General features: G+C 41.6%; 1 protein-coding gene across 1 annotated transcript in view; it reads right to left on the bottom strand.

Annotated features, from left to right (window-relative positions):
- Nucleotides 1-16,937, bottom strand: part of ITPK1 (inositol-tetrakisphosphate 1-kinase) — a 140,080-nt gene that overhangs the window by 100,414 nt on the left and 22,729 nt on the right. The window contains exon 2 of the mRNA XM_063160081.1: nucleotides 8,746-8,770. Coding sequence (XP_063016151.1) covers nucleotides 8,746-8,770 — 25 coding nt within the window. The remainder of the gene's footprint in view (nucleotides 1-8,745; nucleotides 8,771-16,937) is intronic.

The following is a 16,937-nucleotide window of genomic DNA, read 5'->3' as shown; positions in this document are numbered from 1 at the left end:
TACTATGGCATCACCATTTCAGCAATGAATCTGCACACTGAAGTCAGGCTGGGTTTGGTGTGTTTTTAAGGCACAGCTGAGACACAGAAAGCACACCTGGAGCCTCCTGGGAACAAAGTCTCCCTGCTCTGTGGGCAGGTGAGCTGAGGAGAAGCAGCAGAGCACAAACTGTGCCTCCCATGAGCAAAGCTGCCTCTCAGAACTGCACAAAGCTGGATGGCTTTTGTGGCTCCTCTGGCTTTGGGATTTATACACTTTCATTACTATGTCAGTAGCACACTGTCTTTAAGTTTCTCCCCTTAGAGAGGAGCAACAGAGAGACTCACAGGAACCTGCAGGAGAAAGCTTCTCTCCAGGTCCCCCCAGCCTATGGGAATAAAGTTAACTCTTGCCCTCAACCTTCTCTTTGAAAAGAGCTTTCCAAAAGGAAGGTCTACTTCCGTCAGGTACTAAGGGACTGTTTAGGGCAGATCAATGCCCTTAGGTATCCAATGATATTCAAATCCATTTGTTAAGTGTGCTTGCCCACCCTTGCTCCTGGCATAGCCAGTAGAAAACCACACTGATCTAATTTAGAAAGCTACAGCAGCAAACTCCTTTGTGACAAGTCATATGAGTGAAAGGGCTGAAAAAAATAAAAGTAAATTTAAAAATTAACATACTACAGCTCTGTGACCTTATGTTAAAGAAACACACATCTGGGATAAACCACTTCTACCTCACTTTGGAGAAACTATGCTCAATCATCTAAATTTCTCCTGGTAATCTCCTGTCTTCCTCAAAATGAAACCCTAGATTCAACAATTTCCACCCTACATTATTAATTGCACTGCTTTTGGTACCATGCAAAATTACCATTAGCAGTAAATTTTACTGAAAAATTGAGAGTGATTAAAAATAAACTGTCAAAAAGTCCAGAAGTATTTTCGATCAAAAGGTCAATATTAGAGCCACTTCCATGGCTGACTCCTTTTCCTCTTCACCAAAAACCAAGTTATTTTCAAACCACCACAGAGATATTGCAAAGTAACAACCAAAGGCACAGAAAACCCCTATAACACATGCAGAAACTCCTTCTGTCCGATCTCTACTTTTAGACATACAGCAAAGCGGTCTACACCTTTGCAAAAAGAAATTAAAAGAAAAACCAAGCGTATTGCTTTCACCAGAAATGCAGAATTAAAGTGAAAAAAAAACTTATTCTAGCAAAAGACATCACCCTTAAAACACAGTTCCCCTTGGAGAGAAAGAAAGGGGATGGGGCAGAAGTTCAACTGTCCTAGTTAAGTTGAAGCCACTCTTCTGTCTTTTGCTGTATTTCCTAAAGGCAATGAAGTTGAGGAAAACATTTCCAGTTTTGGCTGTATTTGATTGTGCTCTGTTTTATATAGAGGCAGCTTAAGTACATGCATTAGGAGTTTCTCTAGCTTAAGGCTAAAGACCAAATACAGAAAAACCTAAGAAACTTTAGGGCTTATGTCTTTAAGCACGAGGTTTTGTTGGAACCATTCACTCTTGCAACATTAATATGTTTATCCCCTTTAATTGTGAAGTGCCAGAAGACTAAACAAGCATGCAATATTTTCAGATATAATTATCTCAGGCCACAGATCAAAGGAGTAAGTCTTGCAGAAGCTGGAGAAAGAAGAGTCAACATACACTGAAAAGACTTCCTCAAGCTCCACTGAACTTCTGCAGCTCAGACCTACCAGCACCCTCACTGAGGAGGACAGGCACAAACACAGCCTCCTCCACTGTTCTGATGATGTTCTCTCTATAAAGCTTCTGTTGGAAGCAACCAGGTCTGAGCTACAGTGGGTACATGAGTCATGGCTCCTAAAAAACATCTCTGTGGAACCAAACCCCAGGACTGAAGGCAAGGTTTCAACTGCTGTGACAGGAATAAGCTTGCAACTCTGACAGAGCAGAGAACTGCATGACTTCACCCCCAAAATACACAAAGGACTGGGCATTCATCTGGGAGAGTACAGTCAAAGATACAGTCACACTTGTCATGGTATCATAGTAACTCCCCACCCTTCCTACTCCAAGAAAAAACTTCAGAAAAGGTCAAAAGAGCTACATGCATATTTGTACTTCAACACTGACTGTGCAGTTTCAGTAAAACCACAAATGAGACAGGTTGGTTTTAAAATTAGGCATTTCCTGAATCATGTGCCCCTGAACACACTCCATGGGCCTGTTTTGATACCATATCACAACACCTGCATCCAGTGAGACAAATAACTCTATTGTTTAATGCAGACTCAAAGCCAAGTCTTTGCTGGCCAACAGGCACTTGCAATAATCATGATTCAAAAAAGCACTGTCTAACAGTGATTTTGTGCAAAGACTGGGACTGTAGGCTCCAAAAATAGGCAAATAGTTTTATAAGCCAGCATTTCTTTGAGGGTCTTACTTTATCCATACCATTTCTTGATGAGGGATTTATGAAGCTTTGGAAGAAGTATGTGGGAAGACCTAGGCTAATGACAGAATGAATATTATACAGCAGTCTTCAGAAATTAACAGCCCTGTTTTCCTTCACACACTCATTTGTCTTTAAATCTATCCATTTAGATATCTTCAAGTAACTTAAATAGCATTCCACTATGTGGAATATTACCTTCGTTAGGAAACAGAGGCAGAATTTGTAAGGGACTTGCCTGAAGTGCCTGCAGTAAGTGACAAAGCAAGGCAATTCCCCACTGCAATTTCAATCCCATTACAGCCACCCAAATCTTGGGGAGAGGTCCCACAGGGACTGGATTTCCACTCAGGACTTCCCAGCTCCCTGCCTTTAGCACTGTTAGGAATCACTGCCTCATCACTACATACCAAGGAGCTGGGGGAAGGCAAAGGCACAGGGTAGAGCTGGCTCCATAGGCCAGAACAGTACAAGCTCCAACCTGACAGCCATTCATTATGCATTAGTTACACATTTCTAAATCTTAGCACTGTTTTCTCATACACAGGTGTTGTCTGCAACTGACTGCAGAACCAACTGGGATTTGCCATCAAAAGAAAGCAGTCAAACCAGTCAGTAAGAGACTCTGAGACACAAAAATTTCTTCATGGTTCTCTCTCTCACTCAGTCACCAAAAGTGAAAATAAATGCAATTTGATTTGTTTGGCTTACTCTGACTAATTTTTAGGAATAAGTGTTTGTTGTCCATTTGATCTGCTTAATCCACACAGTGAGAATGTTCCATAGCTTTCTCTCCCTTCCCTGCCCAAACAGATGTGTATTTATTCTTCTTCTTCCCCGGTGGACCAGAAGGGCCCATGCTGTACCTCAGTGACGAGCGTGCTGATGCAATGTAAAGCACTGTGCCAAGGTCATCTCTCCCTGCACTGGAACCTGTGCTGCATTCCTGCTGGGTAATGCTGCTGCTCAGCTGCCACAAAGGTCTCACACAGAAGGATCTCCCCTACTGAGAAGGATTGGGGGAGGATTCTGCCTGGGATTTGTTCTTCCACATTTCTGCTGTTTCTGGGTTCAAACTGAGATTAATGCACTTTTTTGGAAGAACCTACTTTGTGTGCTTAGCACACCCTTTGTAGCACTGACACTAAGAAGTACCAGGAGCTTTCCAAGATTTTAAGCAGTGTCCCCCCACCTTCAAACACATGCAAAGTACCTAACACAATTCAGACTGGGAAGGGCTGGAGAGCCTCTATAGCATCACTTCCAAAAATGCACCAAAGGCAAAGCAGGCTGCCATTCTCAGGAAAACAGGGACTGACTTTACTGAAGGCCTGGCATGCATGTAAAAATAAACTTTCTTCTCCCAGTGCTAGAGGGCCAACCCTCCAACATCTCAACAACCTTGCTTGCTTTGGAAGCTTTCCAGTTACATCTTTCTGTACATGCTACCAAATATATATTTTACAAGCTCATTTTCTTGGTTAGAACACTGCTGTTTCAAGCTTACTCCATTAATATTTCATGTGAAAATAAACCTCTCCTAATTTCTAGAAAACAACAGATCCCTGGCAACAAATAGTAGAAACAACTGTCATTAGTTTTGCACTTTGATTGAAGAATTAAATAGTGTGGAGGGCACCCTGAATTCTCCTTTGCAGGCTTCAAGAAAACCCATGTCTCAAAGGACAGTCTTCTCCAAAATAAAAGATTTCAAATATCTCTATTCCCAGAAAGTTGAGGGACAAACAAGACAGCAGTTGAGACCATTGTAACTACTATAATCAGCTGCTCCACATCAGAAAACATGCTCTCCTTCATATCCCACTGCTATTAAAAAACATGCATTTTGAAATACAACTAATCCCACTTTTATAGACAACTGACTAGAACATCCTTCTAAGATAGAAGAGCACTAGTGTTCATTTGATCCAAAATCACCCACCCCAAAATAGGGAATCTTCACTATTTTAGAATTCAAAAATGTGAGCAAGAGCTCAAGGAAAGTTTGGGTGTGGAAGTGCTTGAAACTGCTTTGAAGTCACGAGAAATACGAAGGCTCCAAACTCAGTCACACAAAAGCCAGACTGGCAATTTGTCAGAAGCCAAAGGGCTGCAGCTAATTATTCTGGTTTTGCATAGCTTGTGAAACAAAAATAAATGCATGTCTCTATCAGAGGTACTTGTGATGATTTCCACTCCAGGGCACATGTTTTCACTCTTACATTCTTCAAACTAAGCCAACAGATTTTTCCTGAAAAACAAGGTAGATGTTTTTTCTCTCCCTTACCAGAGCACAGTCATAAGAAACTGGCTACTTTACTAGCTAAAGAAGAACCGACAATTTTCAATCCTAAATTTTGCCCTCCACTAATTTGAGTGATGGAGGGCTGGAAATTGAACAAGGTATGAAGACACTATAAAAAACCCTTATTTGTAGATGTCATTACATAAAATAGCTTTTTTTAATGATAAACACCTCATCAGCCATCCACTGCATAGCTTCATAAGCAGTCTTCCCCTTGAAACAGTGATGAATTGATTAAGAAATACTTCAGTTTAAGCATTTTCTGGCAAGTCACCCCAATGCCAGCACAAGAGCTGTTCTGCCTCAGCCCTGCCAGCTGCTGCCTGCCTAGCAACTGCCTGCAGGCCATGGCAGATGGGCTCTGGTCATGTCTGTCACCTGCTCAGGGCATCTCTACCCTTCTCTGGCCACCAGCTCAAGCCACACCAGCTGAGCAGGCAGCTGTGAATGGTGGGAAGAGCCAGAAAGAAAGGAGAAGGTTTGGAACTGCCACAGGAATCACAAGAGCATTTCATTCAGAATACTTTAAATGCATTTCATTCAGAATACTTTAAATCCAGAACACTTTAAATAAAGCTGCCTTTCACTGGAAGAGAGCCAGCAGCCCCAGCCCTGCTGACCACCTTTCATGACTCCTGCCTTCGTGCCCACACAACAGCACAAGCCAGTGGCCCCACAGCCCTTCCCAGAGAGCTGCAGCTGAAATTTCTGCAGCACAGATTGCAGCACAGACCCCAGCAGCACTGGGGCTGGAACTGCAACAGGTTCCCTGGGAGAAATGGGACACATCCTTCAGTCTCTCCTCCTGCAAAACCAGAACAAGAGTGCTTCCTCACCAACAAGTAAGCACTAATTCAAAAAGCTCCCTGATACTCAAGTGATCCCTGCTTTAAAAAAAATAACTAAATGCCCCATAATAAGGTGAGAGAGGCAGCACAGTATTCTGTCAAGAGCCCACCTTGAAAAGCTAGTAAATTGCTTTTTTGGTTTTTTTCCTTGTAATATAACACTGGTTTATGGCTGCCCCACCGACTTGGATTTAAGCTGCAGAAAGCAAACCTAGATCCAAAACATTGCCAGATTCTAAGGATGCTTCTAGTCAGAGTTTTGCCATGTCCACCAGAAAAACAGAAATTAGTTAATCCTATTCAGGCTTCCAAATGTTTGGGTGCAGGCTCAGACTCATACTGTCTTTGGAAAGTTCATAACCTTGAAAGCTTTTTATTTAATTAATCTACTGTACCATCTTCTAAGCCAGCTAGCTTGGTGGATGTTACTCAGTTGTACTATATAATGTTGCACATTTCAGCTCTTGCACCTTGAGTTCACAGTGAATTTTTATGTTAGAAAATAATCAGTATTTCTAAAAAACCCCAATTATTTATCACCACACAAGTTGAGATGTTTTCTGTTTGTTTTCAATGTGATGCTTTAATTAAGGTCTTACTGCTAGATAAAGGAGAATGCCTGCTTAGCATCCCACTGCCACTCTTGTTTTATTTTTCTTTGGAGGATGTGCATGTCTCCCCAGTCAATAAAAATAGAAACCTGGAACCACTCTCTCTGCTGAAAGTGGAAGGGTGAGAGAAGACAAAACAAAACCTGAACACAAGTCATGAAATGTTAATTGCGGTCTAGCAGCAGCTCAGTCAATCTATAAAGCACAATTAGCTCTAAGAAAGCAAAATAAAAGAATTTAATCTGTCTAGCCAAAGAAGAGAGGACTATCCTAAATCCTCCCTGCATGAGGGAAACAGAAGTCACACAGATGCTTATTTGAAGACTTCCAAGACTTTGCTTTAGTAGTAGAAAATCCTTTCCTGCTCCTGTGAAACATCTTTGGAAAAGAATAATTTGATGTACGTTCACAGAAGTCAGCACATACCAGTCCCTCATGCTTTGCTCTCTAGAAGCCAGTAACTAAACCTTACCTTCCAACTCACTACTTCTTACTGGAAAGCAAGTCTACTTCAGAAAAATTCTGAATTTATGTAAAAAAGAAATCAGGTAAACATCCTGTGTATGTTGAGTTTTGATTTACATGCCTACTCTCAGACCTAAGAGCTGGTTTCTCTCTAACAGGACAGGTTCTTTAAAGGAGAAGGGGAAGCAAATCAAAGAAATGCTGCAGCTGCTTGACACAGGAAGACAATATTCCCTCTGTCAAATAAACCTTGTTTAGGTTTATTTGCACCAGACGGACATCAAGACAATCCTTCATCTGGAAGCAGGGCTAGGGGGACAGGTCATGCAAGGTGCTTCAAGCAAAAGTTTCTAGCAATAAGGGATGAGCCAAGAGCCCATTCCTGATACCTTCCCTACTGGCTGAAGCACATGGGGTTATATGCAGCAACATGCAAGTGATAGGCAAAGGGTGATCGCACACTTCAATACATCCTGTTCCAGCGGAGCAGCAGGCACCAGGGATTGAGGTATGCCTTTGGGGCACAAATTCCCACTATAGATCAGTCTGACATCTCAACCACACTGTCAAATATGAGATGATAAATTATGAGAGCATAAAGCATTTTTATGGGGACAAAGTCCTGTCTAGTTCTGTCCAAATGTTTCCCAAAATGATATTACAATAAATAAATACTTTCCAATAATTTTGTAGCCATTAAGCTACACAAACCTATGGAAAGATAATAACTTTAATCCATGAGGTAAAATGGAATCTGCCCTCTGCTCAACTAATGGATGCATCACTGAATTCATCTCACATGAGCCCCTTGCTGCATAAATGTACAGTGCAGGTGCAAGGCACATATAACATGCAGGCATTGGACTGTAATACACTGAGGTATTAAATAATAATGTCCCCTAGACAGCGACACAAATATGCGCTAGCTTTCTCCCTGTGCTCCTGATCGAGCTGTGCTTTGTAAATGCTGGTTTGTTTTTATCAATTTGGTAATGCCATTATCAAAACTGATGAAAGAAACTGCCCTTTAGCTCTGAGCAACAGGACGTACAGGAAAGGAAGATGATGCAGCAGTGGTGATAGGTTAAACACAGCCAGTAAAGTACATGCCCTTTGTCCTTCTAACACAATGAAGTTCTCTGACAACCACTCATGACTGAAAGACATACTCTCCATTTTAACTAGCAATGAGAAGTTTTTAAGTCTTTTCTGACAGTGGATTCTTTAAAATAACATGGCCTGATATTTCAATTTATTTTGTGTTAAGTGCTTTTCTCCTGCTCCCTGCTGGTGTTGGGAAGCACCTCTCACATGGATTTCAGAGCAACCTTAATTACCCAAGGCTAACATACCATTTTCCTCCTCTCTTTTCTATTGCTGCTATTGAGGCAGTGAGGAACTCACCACTTCAGAGTTCAAAATGAGCACCAGGTAAGTATCAGCAAGAGTGAAACCTATGACATACAGCTCTTCTAAGCACACAAAATAAGCCAGAAAGGAGGAGCATGCTTCCCCTTCACCTTTTAGAGCTTATAGTGCTCTATGTTACAGCTGACATGTAACATAATTCCTTTCACAAGCTGACACCATCCTTTAAGTAACATCTTGTGTGAAATATGACCATTCAGAGCTGGGAAAGAACAAATGTAGCCAACACCTGAACTTTTCTGTAGAAGGGCCACAACTTGAAAGCACTTTAGTATCATTTCTCTGCTCATTTGGTTACAAGAACATTGCTTCTGCCATAGCTTTCTTTTTTCAAAGGGCATATCCTGTTTCTGTTAATTGCATTCTGTGAATGCAATTAAAAGACTAACATCACCTAATCAACTATCAGAACTTATTAATTGACAGACACAAGAAAAGCCTAACTGCATTCCCACTTTCACTAGGGCACCTATTAAGCTGGACTGCATGTGGGTTCAACACAGGCTTCATAAAAGGGGAATCCTGTCTATCCAAAAGCAGTATCTGTCACAAAGAACTGAATGGAAAGAAAAATCATTAAGCCCAGGTCATATTGGCATCCAAACAGCAGCATTTAAAATCAGTAAGCCTTCTTTACAAGAAAATAGAACCTTTACTCACCTGCACTACTTCTACGCCTCTTTTCCTGAAAAAAGAAAAAAAAAAAGGAAATGTTAGTGTTGGAAATGTGGGGAAAATGTAAAAACAAAAACTAATGGAAAAGCACCGCTTCATACTAGAATGCAAACAATAAAAATCTGCACTAACAACCTGATTCAAATTCAGGAAAGCACTTGTTCAGTCTCATTCCCTGTCTAGGAAGCACTTTGGCAGATTCTGACTCATGTCCCCAGAAGTAAGGCAAGATGAATACTAAGCAGCTGCAGTGCTGGGACTGACAGGGCTGTTAGGTGAGCACAGGTAGGAAGTGGCTGATATTACAGAGGAAGCATCTCAGTTTTAATTAGATCTAGTTTGCTTTTCATTTCTCATCTGCCCTCAGAGTGTGCAAATTGCACCACAGCACATTCTGCATGCTTGACAGATCTTTTCTTTTGAAAAGGATACATGTACAAATGTCAAGGAGAACTAACACAGCACCTTGCAGCCATTTATCCTCTTATTTAGAGTCTTATTCTACCCCCATCATCTTGGTACACAGGATCCCACCCTAGACTTCAGGTTTAAAGACTTGCAGTCAGTCTGATTCCTTCAAGAGCACAATTCCAATACTTGAGGTTTATCAGAAAGGACCAAGCCTTTGGCCATATGGAGAATCATTCCAGTGATCCTGAATCTCCAGCAATGAGAGACTGGAGAGGCCTATGAATTATAAACCAAAATGCTGAGAACTGCAATTGGTAGAGCCAACTTAGGCAGATCTGTAGAGACAGTTGTCTACTCTGATGGTATGAGAATTGAGACTCAGGTACATGCAGTCAGAAACACTCAGTCACTGCCTCTGACAAGCTATCAAGCCAAACAAACCATTTCTGCACTAGGCTTGAGAGCAGAACTGAATCCCTGGCACAAAGCCCAGCCACTCCTGCTCCATGCCCTCTTCCCAGTACATGCAGGCTATTTAAATAAGTTAGAATCTTCTCACTTTGAAGACATAGGAAATTTAACCTAAAAATGAAAAGCCTCAGTGAGCACAAGACAGGAATCTCTCTTCCTTGCACCAGTAGCCCTATATATGAAAATCAAAGTCCCCTTTTTTTGGGAGGTCATAGAACAGGACTGCCTAACTGCCCTCAGTGCTTTTCTATCTGAGAGTGTCTTTGTTGTTGTCCACAGTCACAAATGCTGCACACTGCTGAATACACAAAGGCTCCTCCAGTTTTCCACCCAAGACAGTAGGCCTTTCTTCTGGGAGGCCATTACAAGGATGCCCAAAGGGACAGGCGATCAATCAGCATCTATGACACAAATTGTCCCTCTTCCACTTTACCAGTCTGGAGTCTCTCTGGCCTAGAAGCAGCATTCAATGCACAGACACAGCAGAGAGCCTGTTGTGAGAGCTCAGCAAGGAAATAAAAGAGAAAATTAAACCAAGCACCTCTTGCAAAGAATTTCAAAGCCCTCTTGCAGATAACAGCAGCTGTAAGTGGTGGGTGTTTAATATACTGCTATTATGGTGTGGGAAGCCCAACTGTAGATCATCACTTGAGGCTGGCCAGATGTGTTCCAGCTCTGTGATGAGAAGAAAATATGAATCTTGCAGAGAAAGAGTTAATAGCCAAATTGTTGAAACCATGATTTTCACAGAGCTAAGCAAGAAAAATAGGAAAAATTAGGTGGGGAACGCTATTTTATAAATTAGGGCAGCAGACTACTCAGAAGCATTCCAGGTATTGTAAGCTAAAACTTAAAATAATCAAACATTTTTGCTGTGTGTGCCCTGGAGTAAACAAAACAACTCAAAACTACCATGGAAATACACCAAGCTTCAGACAAAACTGCACCACAGTCCCTGGAAGGACAGTGACTGATGGCAAAAGCTGCATTTCTTGTCATGCCTACATACACACTGAATAAGCTTTTATTCTACTTTGAGGAAGATAAATATTCGTGAGCTGGGTGCCAAACCCATTTGAGAGAGAATCAGTCCAAATGGTTTCTGTAATCCCCCCAAAATGAACTTTGCAAACGTTCTGGGACTTACTGGAACCAACTGCACTGTCCCAGCAGGAGGGAAGAAGCCAGAACAGCACATGGGAATGGAGAGGAGGGGTGCCTGCTCTTAGGTACAATGCCACACATGCTTAAAAAGGTACAGGAAGAAGGAAGCAATTACCAAGGCTGGCTTGTAGCTGGTCTTCCCCTTTTCAGAGGGGAGCAGGATGTCCTTTTTGTTACCTGAAATATGAGAACCTTTTCTGCTTAAACCCAGGGGACAAAAAGCCATAGAAACATTTTGAGGACTAGTTAATTTGGGAAAAAATCCTCTACCAAAATATCGTAATTTGAAAATAAGTTATTTTAAAAACAAGAAGTATCCAAACAATAAGGATGTCAAGCCACCATGCACCTGTTTTGTAATTAGCTGATTCCCTGGCCAGAAGATTTCCTAAGCCAGTGACTTCAGGCTTTTCAGCCAGGCAGGTCACAGCAGCAGGCTCAGGGCAGAAGATATCCCTGATGCAACCAAGCATGCAATACCACCTAACCACACACAGTGCCTTACGTCACCTGCAAAAGGGTTTGGGGTCAGGCATGGAAAGAAAGCTGATCCTATGCACAAGAAACTCTAGGACCTTCAAAACACAGAGTAAACAGAGAGAATGAAACAGACTGTGGGCCATAATTCCCCAACAAGGGGTTGCCTGTGCAGGACACACAATGGAGACAAGACAGTTGCTGAATGAACTGTGCTGGGAGTCTGAGCCATGGACCAGTTACCACTTCTTCCTATTGTGCTTTAAAAAGCCAGTAAGAAAAATACATCCTACCACTCTCATGTACATTCTTTTGGGCTGTTTCCTTAGCAGAGGTCAGGCAGGGCATGATTGACAGGACAGCGTGGGATGACTACTTCACCTGGTGTGCTGACAACTATTCTTGTGTCCCTCATGGTGTTGTCCATGACTTTCTAGCTCCCCATGCAGTCTGAAAGTGAGCCACTGGCTACCAGGGGAAGGGCTCCCATTCCCAGCTAGCCTAGCTGCCTCCTGACAAATCTCTCTTTCTGAGGAAAAAGAAAGGTCATTATTAGCTGTACTTCCCTTCTGCCTCTGAAGAGGCAACTCAGCTGTGTCAAAGAGAGACTGTCTCTCTCTACTTTCATTGAATAGACATTTGAAAAATGGTCAGTTCTAAACTACATTCCCAGAGGTCACTAATTTTAAAATACTTCTAATTTCAAAGATTATCTACACACTGCAACATTTACAGGAAAACCAGAAACATTTAAGTAACTGCTGCATTAGTCTGCAATATCAAATAGATCCCTAAAGCCTGTTCCAGCTTATTAGTTCTATACCTAAAACCAGTGAATAACTCTACTGGATAATGCAACATTCCATGTACTCAACAACAATTAAAATAATTACCATGCTAGTTGACTTCATGTTTAAGTTGGAATGATGTATGGATTTAAAGAAGAATTCAATATCAAGTTACTAAAAGCACATTAATCAATGTCTTGAAATTGATGTTTTACCAGAGTCTCAAACTATGTAGAATAGCTGGCTTTTGGGGTTGGGATTGGATTTTTTTAAACACATAGTGAATGATAATTAAAAGAGAGAAAATTACTATCAGGTTGTATATCATAGTCATGGTTAAATTAAGCAAATTGTTTTTCCTGTATGACAGACTGAAAAATCCCAAATGGAATTTACAATTTGAAAAGTAAAGCCAAACTTTCTATCATACATGCAGTGAAGTTAACTTTTTCAGATATCACTTTGAAAATTTCCTATGTAAAGAAGTAGCAAATAAGAAGAAGAAAAAGAAGAATGTATTGCTTTAATCTTAAAAAAAGCATTTTCACAGAAAACCAATACACTGACATCAGAGGGAGCTTATAAATATTAATGCATCAGAGCAAAAATCTGTAGTCACTAAGACTTTCCACCACACTGAAAACCAGCCAGTACAGGAGCCCCAGCATTGTGGATGGCCCATTTCCCCTCCTGGCATAAAGGCAAGCTCAGCTCAGTTGCCTTAGCTTTTCCATCAGCAGAATACTTTACATTTTTTTTTTATTAAATATTCGTGACAATCCTTGCTTTTATTATTTTTCATCACTGATAGATGCCAACTTATTGTCTAGTAGGGAAAAAACCAAGCAGTAACTCCAGTATTTGGGTGCTCACTGTCCAGGGGCTCCAGCTCACAGCCACAGCCATCAGTGCACGTGGACAGGGCATCTGAAACACGGCAGACTCAGCTGTAAAAAGAGGGAGGACCTTTTGTGGCTTGGTTTTTTGCACACAGATTATCAAGCAGGCAATTAATCAGTTATTTTTACCAATTAATATCCAACTATACTTACCTTTTAGCAAGCTTTTCCCCACTAATCTGTATTCTGGAAAGTTTTATGTCTGAAATGGACCAAAAATTGGCATTTGGGGGAGAGAGTTCTCAATTTCCTCAGTCTGTAAAGCATCACAGATGCAAAGAAGAAAGGCAATAGAGTGCACCTTTACAGTCTGGTAGGTACAGCTAATGGGGTACAGGAGAGAAAACATCTCACCTCAAACTCTAAGTGCTCTTTAGGTGGGCTGAAAAAACCCCAAGACTTTGGGCTGTCATGGAACACCTTTCAAGTAGGATAAAACTCCACAGAAGGCAGCCACATTTGTGCATTTCTTCCTTGTTTGTATAAACAGGGAATAGTCTAAGTAATAGAAGCCCTCATACATCAGACACTACAACACCGTAAGTGCTTTTCACACCACCACCCCATTCACACATGACATTTGGTAGAACCATCTGATTGATATTCTCCACATCTTCAAAGCATTATATCATCCCATTTACAGCCATAAAAATGCTTCTTAAGAGTGCTGTTATCAGAACAAAGTGCCCTGAAAGGGACTAGAAAATAAGAGAGGATCTTTGTAGAGCTCAAGCAGCATCGCTCTGGTATTCACCTGCAGTGCCATAAATTCCCACTACAACACACACAACATTTCACAGCAAAGATACAGCTGGAAGCCCACTAACCCTTCATCCCGAAAGAGCAATGATAAAGTGAAGCATCCAACATTAATGCTTCAGACATTCAAGCAAAAGGGTGGAAAAAGCCATGAAAGAAAGAAAACAGGCACTGCAAGCAGTAACTAAAGGAAATAAACTGCCTTTAGTCACTAAATATTAAGACAAAGTTTCAGTCTGTTTCATGAAACATTACAAAGCTCCTAATTTCAGCACGAAAAAACCCACTTAGTGTGGAAATAAAATCTGTGTATCCCAAGTTATAAAAACCAAAAGCCAGTAAATACAAACTCAAAAGAATCTGTTTTCTTTTTAAACTAGGCATTTAAGATGGATCAGTGCTGCTGAGCTCTGCCAGACTCTTTTCTTGGAACTAGTGACCCCAGGTTCTGGGAGCCTCTACTTGCTACTTTCCCAGCAGGACAGAAAACCTTTAACCACAGTCGCTTGAGAGGAAAAAAAACCCTGAAAAATCATCAGTGGGAAGAAGGAGTGATTAACAGCTGCAGAGAAAAATTATTAAAGGCCAGGAGTTATTCATCCTACCAGACATTCAGAGACAGATTTAGTACCTGATGACAATTACAAGCAACTGGGCAGGGTTCAGCCTTTAGCCATAGCCTTACCCCACCAGACATTATCAGATCCAGCTCCCAGCTATGGCAAGCAGCCACACCACGTGATCTCTTTATAACCTTATTAAAAACCACCTTCAAACCAAGCTGTTTTGGAACTGTATCTTCCATTACAAAACATTAATTTCCCAAAGGTCAGAGTCCTTCAAATTTGCAGGCTAAATTGCTCTAGCACCATCCTTTGGCTTCAATAAACTGCTTGCTTCCTTAAGCACTGCAAAGAGCACACACGTCCTCTCTGCTCCCAGTTCCCTTTGTCTCCTCATGACCCCAGTCACCCCAATGTTAATATGACCCTTAGCATGCAGAAAGCAAACACATGACCCATCCCTTTCAGAAGTCTTTCTAAGGTCATGAGACATCAGTGATGGCTCAAAGAGACCTGAGAAGAGGCAGTAGAATCATGAGGCAAAAGACAATATCCCTTCCAGGGACAGACATGGTATTCATCTTTACATTAAAAAAACTCTTCTTGCAGAAGGTATTAGAGGCTTCTAGAAACATGAGCATGGTCAAAGGTTCCTATTACTGGGGACTTGGAATGGAGGATTCCAGCTCTTTAGGAAGGACAGGCAAGGGAGTCATCCTCTCTATGTCAATAAGCAGCTGGAGTGCAAGGAGCTGTGCCTGGCAATGGATGAGGAGCACACCGAGAGCTTTTGGGTCAGGACAGGAGACACAGAGCACCTGACCAGGGAGAACAAGCAGATGAGGCCCTGTGCACACAGACAGGAACAGCCTTACATTCACAACACCTGAAGCTCACAGGGGACTCCCCAGCAAGATCATGGAATAGATCCTCCTAGAAACCATACTAAGAGTCTTGGCAAATACAGAGGTGACTGGGGACAGCTAGCAAATTGTGTCTGCCAAATTTGGTGGCTAAAGGAAGAGCAACTGATGGCATCAACCTGGACTTGGGCAAAGCATTTGGCACTGTCCCACATGACATCTTTATCTCTAGACTGGAGATGTGTCTTGGTGCTCTGACAAGCTTCAGCTGCTCTCATCTTCTCTGCACAAAGACCACCAGTTCAGTAAGGCCAGTGAGACGAGGCTCTGCCAGGCCCCAGCCTGGTACTGCAGGTTCTGCAGATCTGCACACCACAAGACAAAACAAAAGCACACCTCCACTCTGCTAAAGCCAATGGGTACAGAGAGAAAGGCATGTGTGCCAAGCCAGCTTTCACCTAGAAAGGGCTTTTAATCTACTAACTCTGAAACCAAAGGCTGCATAGGCTCTACAACTCTCCAAGACTTTGGCAAACGGCCTTGAATAAATGTTTTGGGAGTTTTCATAGAGGGCAGACATCCACTGAGACATGCATGAGAAATGTGCAATATGCAAAATGTTTTTTCATTTCTTGGATCTCTAAAAGAGATTGGGCATTTTTTTTGGCAGAAATTACAGACTTAAATTTAAGTTCAGCAACTTGCCATGCAAAAACGACTATTCATCTCCAGCCAGGCTTCAAGTAAGATATATAGGTGTCTGGGGCTTTCTTCTTTATGCAAAACTTCATTATGCAAACAAGAGAAAGTGAGCATGTCTGCTCATTGAAGAAACCTGATTGCAACTCCTTTTTTCCCCTCCATACGGAACTGTGTTTTGGCACTGTACAAGTCAGACATCAAGCCTCCCTTAAGTTTCATCACCTTTGAAACCCTTGTGATTTCTTGTCTTTTACACTCACCAAGTGACCACTGTTTGCATATGCAAGGAACAAATTTTCCTCTACGGAACTGGAATCAGCCATAGATTCACAGACATAAGCAATAACAGGAGCCTATGCAGGGAAGTTATTGTGGCCACATAAATGCACTGGCACAAGTAACAATCAGGTTAAAAGGACATCCATGCAAAGGTTTAGCATTCCCCTTCAAACTCTGCATTGGTTCAGGCTCACATAACTTACTCAGTCAGCTCCTGTTTTGTTTGTTCCTTTGAGATGCATTTCAAGCCTCATCCTTTATTTTGGGGCACTTACAAATACAGCTGTTATTTTAAAGAGGACTGGTTGGTTAAGCCCCAAATAAAAAGCTGGTTAAAAGCAATTCAGTAGCATCAGAAACTAGATTTCACCTTTACTTAACTATGCAGCTCCCACTGTATGAACCACATCAGTGGAAAAGAGACAAGCACTCAGAAGCTGAGACGTGCACTTCTGCAGTCTGCTACTCTATTTGAGAGGAAAACGATGTTCAGCAGAAAATACATAGCACAAATTAAAGAAATGTGAATTGAATTGCTTTTCTCCATTTGAACAGATGCAGATGCCAATACCAATAATGGGAATTTCCTCCACTGTAACTGATTCTTCTGCTCAATTTTACATCAAGGTAGATCACAGAAAAATTATTTTACTTTATTTGGAAGCCTCACTAGACAGGTTCACAATAAAATAAAAGCTTGGCTTCCAACAAGTGATGATCACAATGTTTGAAAATATTCCATTTATTGGCATGTGGCCAATTTCCTTGAGAAGCAATAGGATAGAGCATTTGACAGTGCTG

This window comes from Melospiza melodia, chromosome 6 (genome assembly GCF_035770615.1).
Source record: "Melospiza melodia melodia isolate bMelMel2 chromosome 6, bMelMel2.pri, whole genome shotgun sequence".
Classification (NCBI taxonomy): Eukaryota; Metazoa; Chordata; class Aves; order Passeriformes; family Passerellidae; genus Melospiza; species Melospiza melodia.
This window is presented reverse-complemented; position numbering and strand designations above follow the sequence as displayed.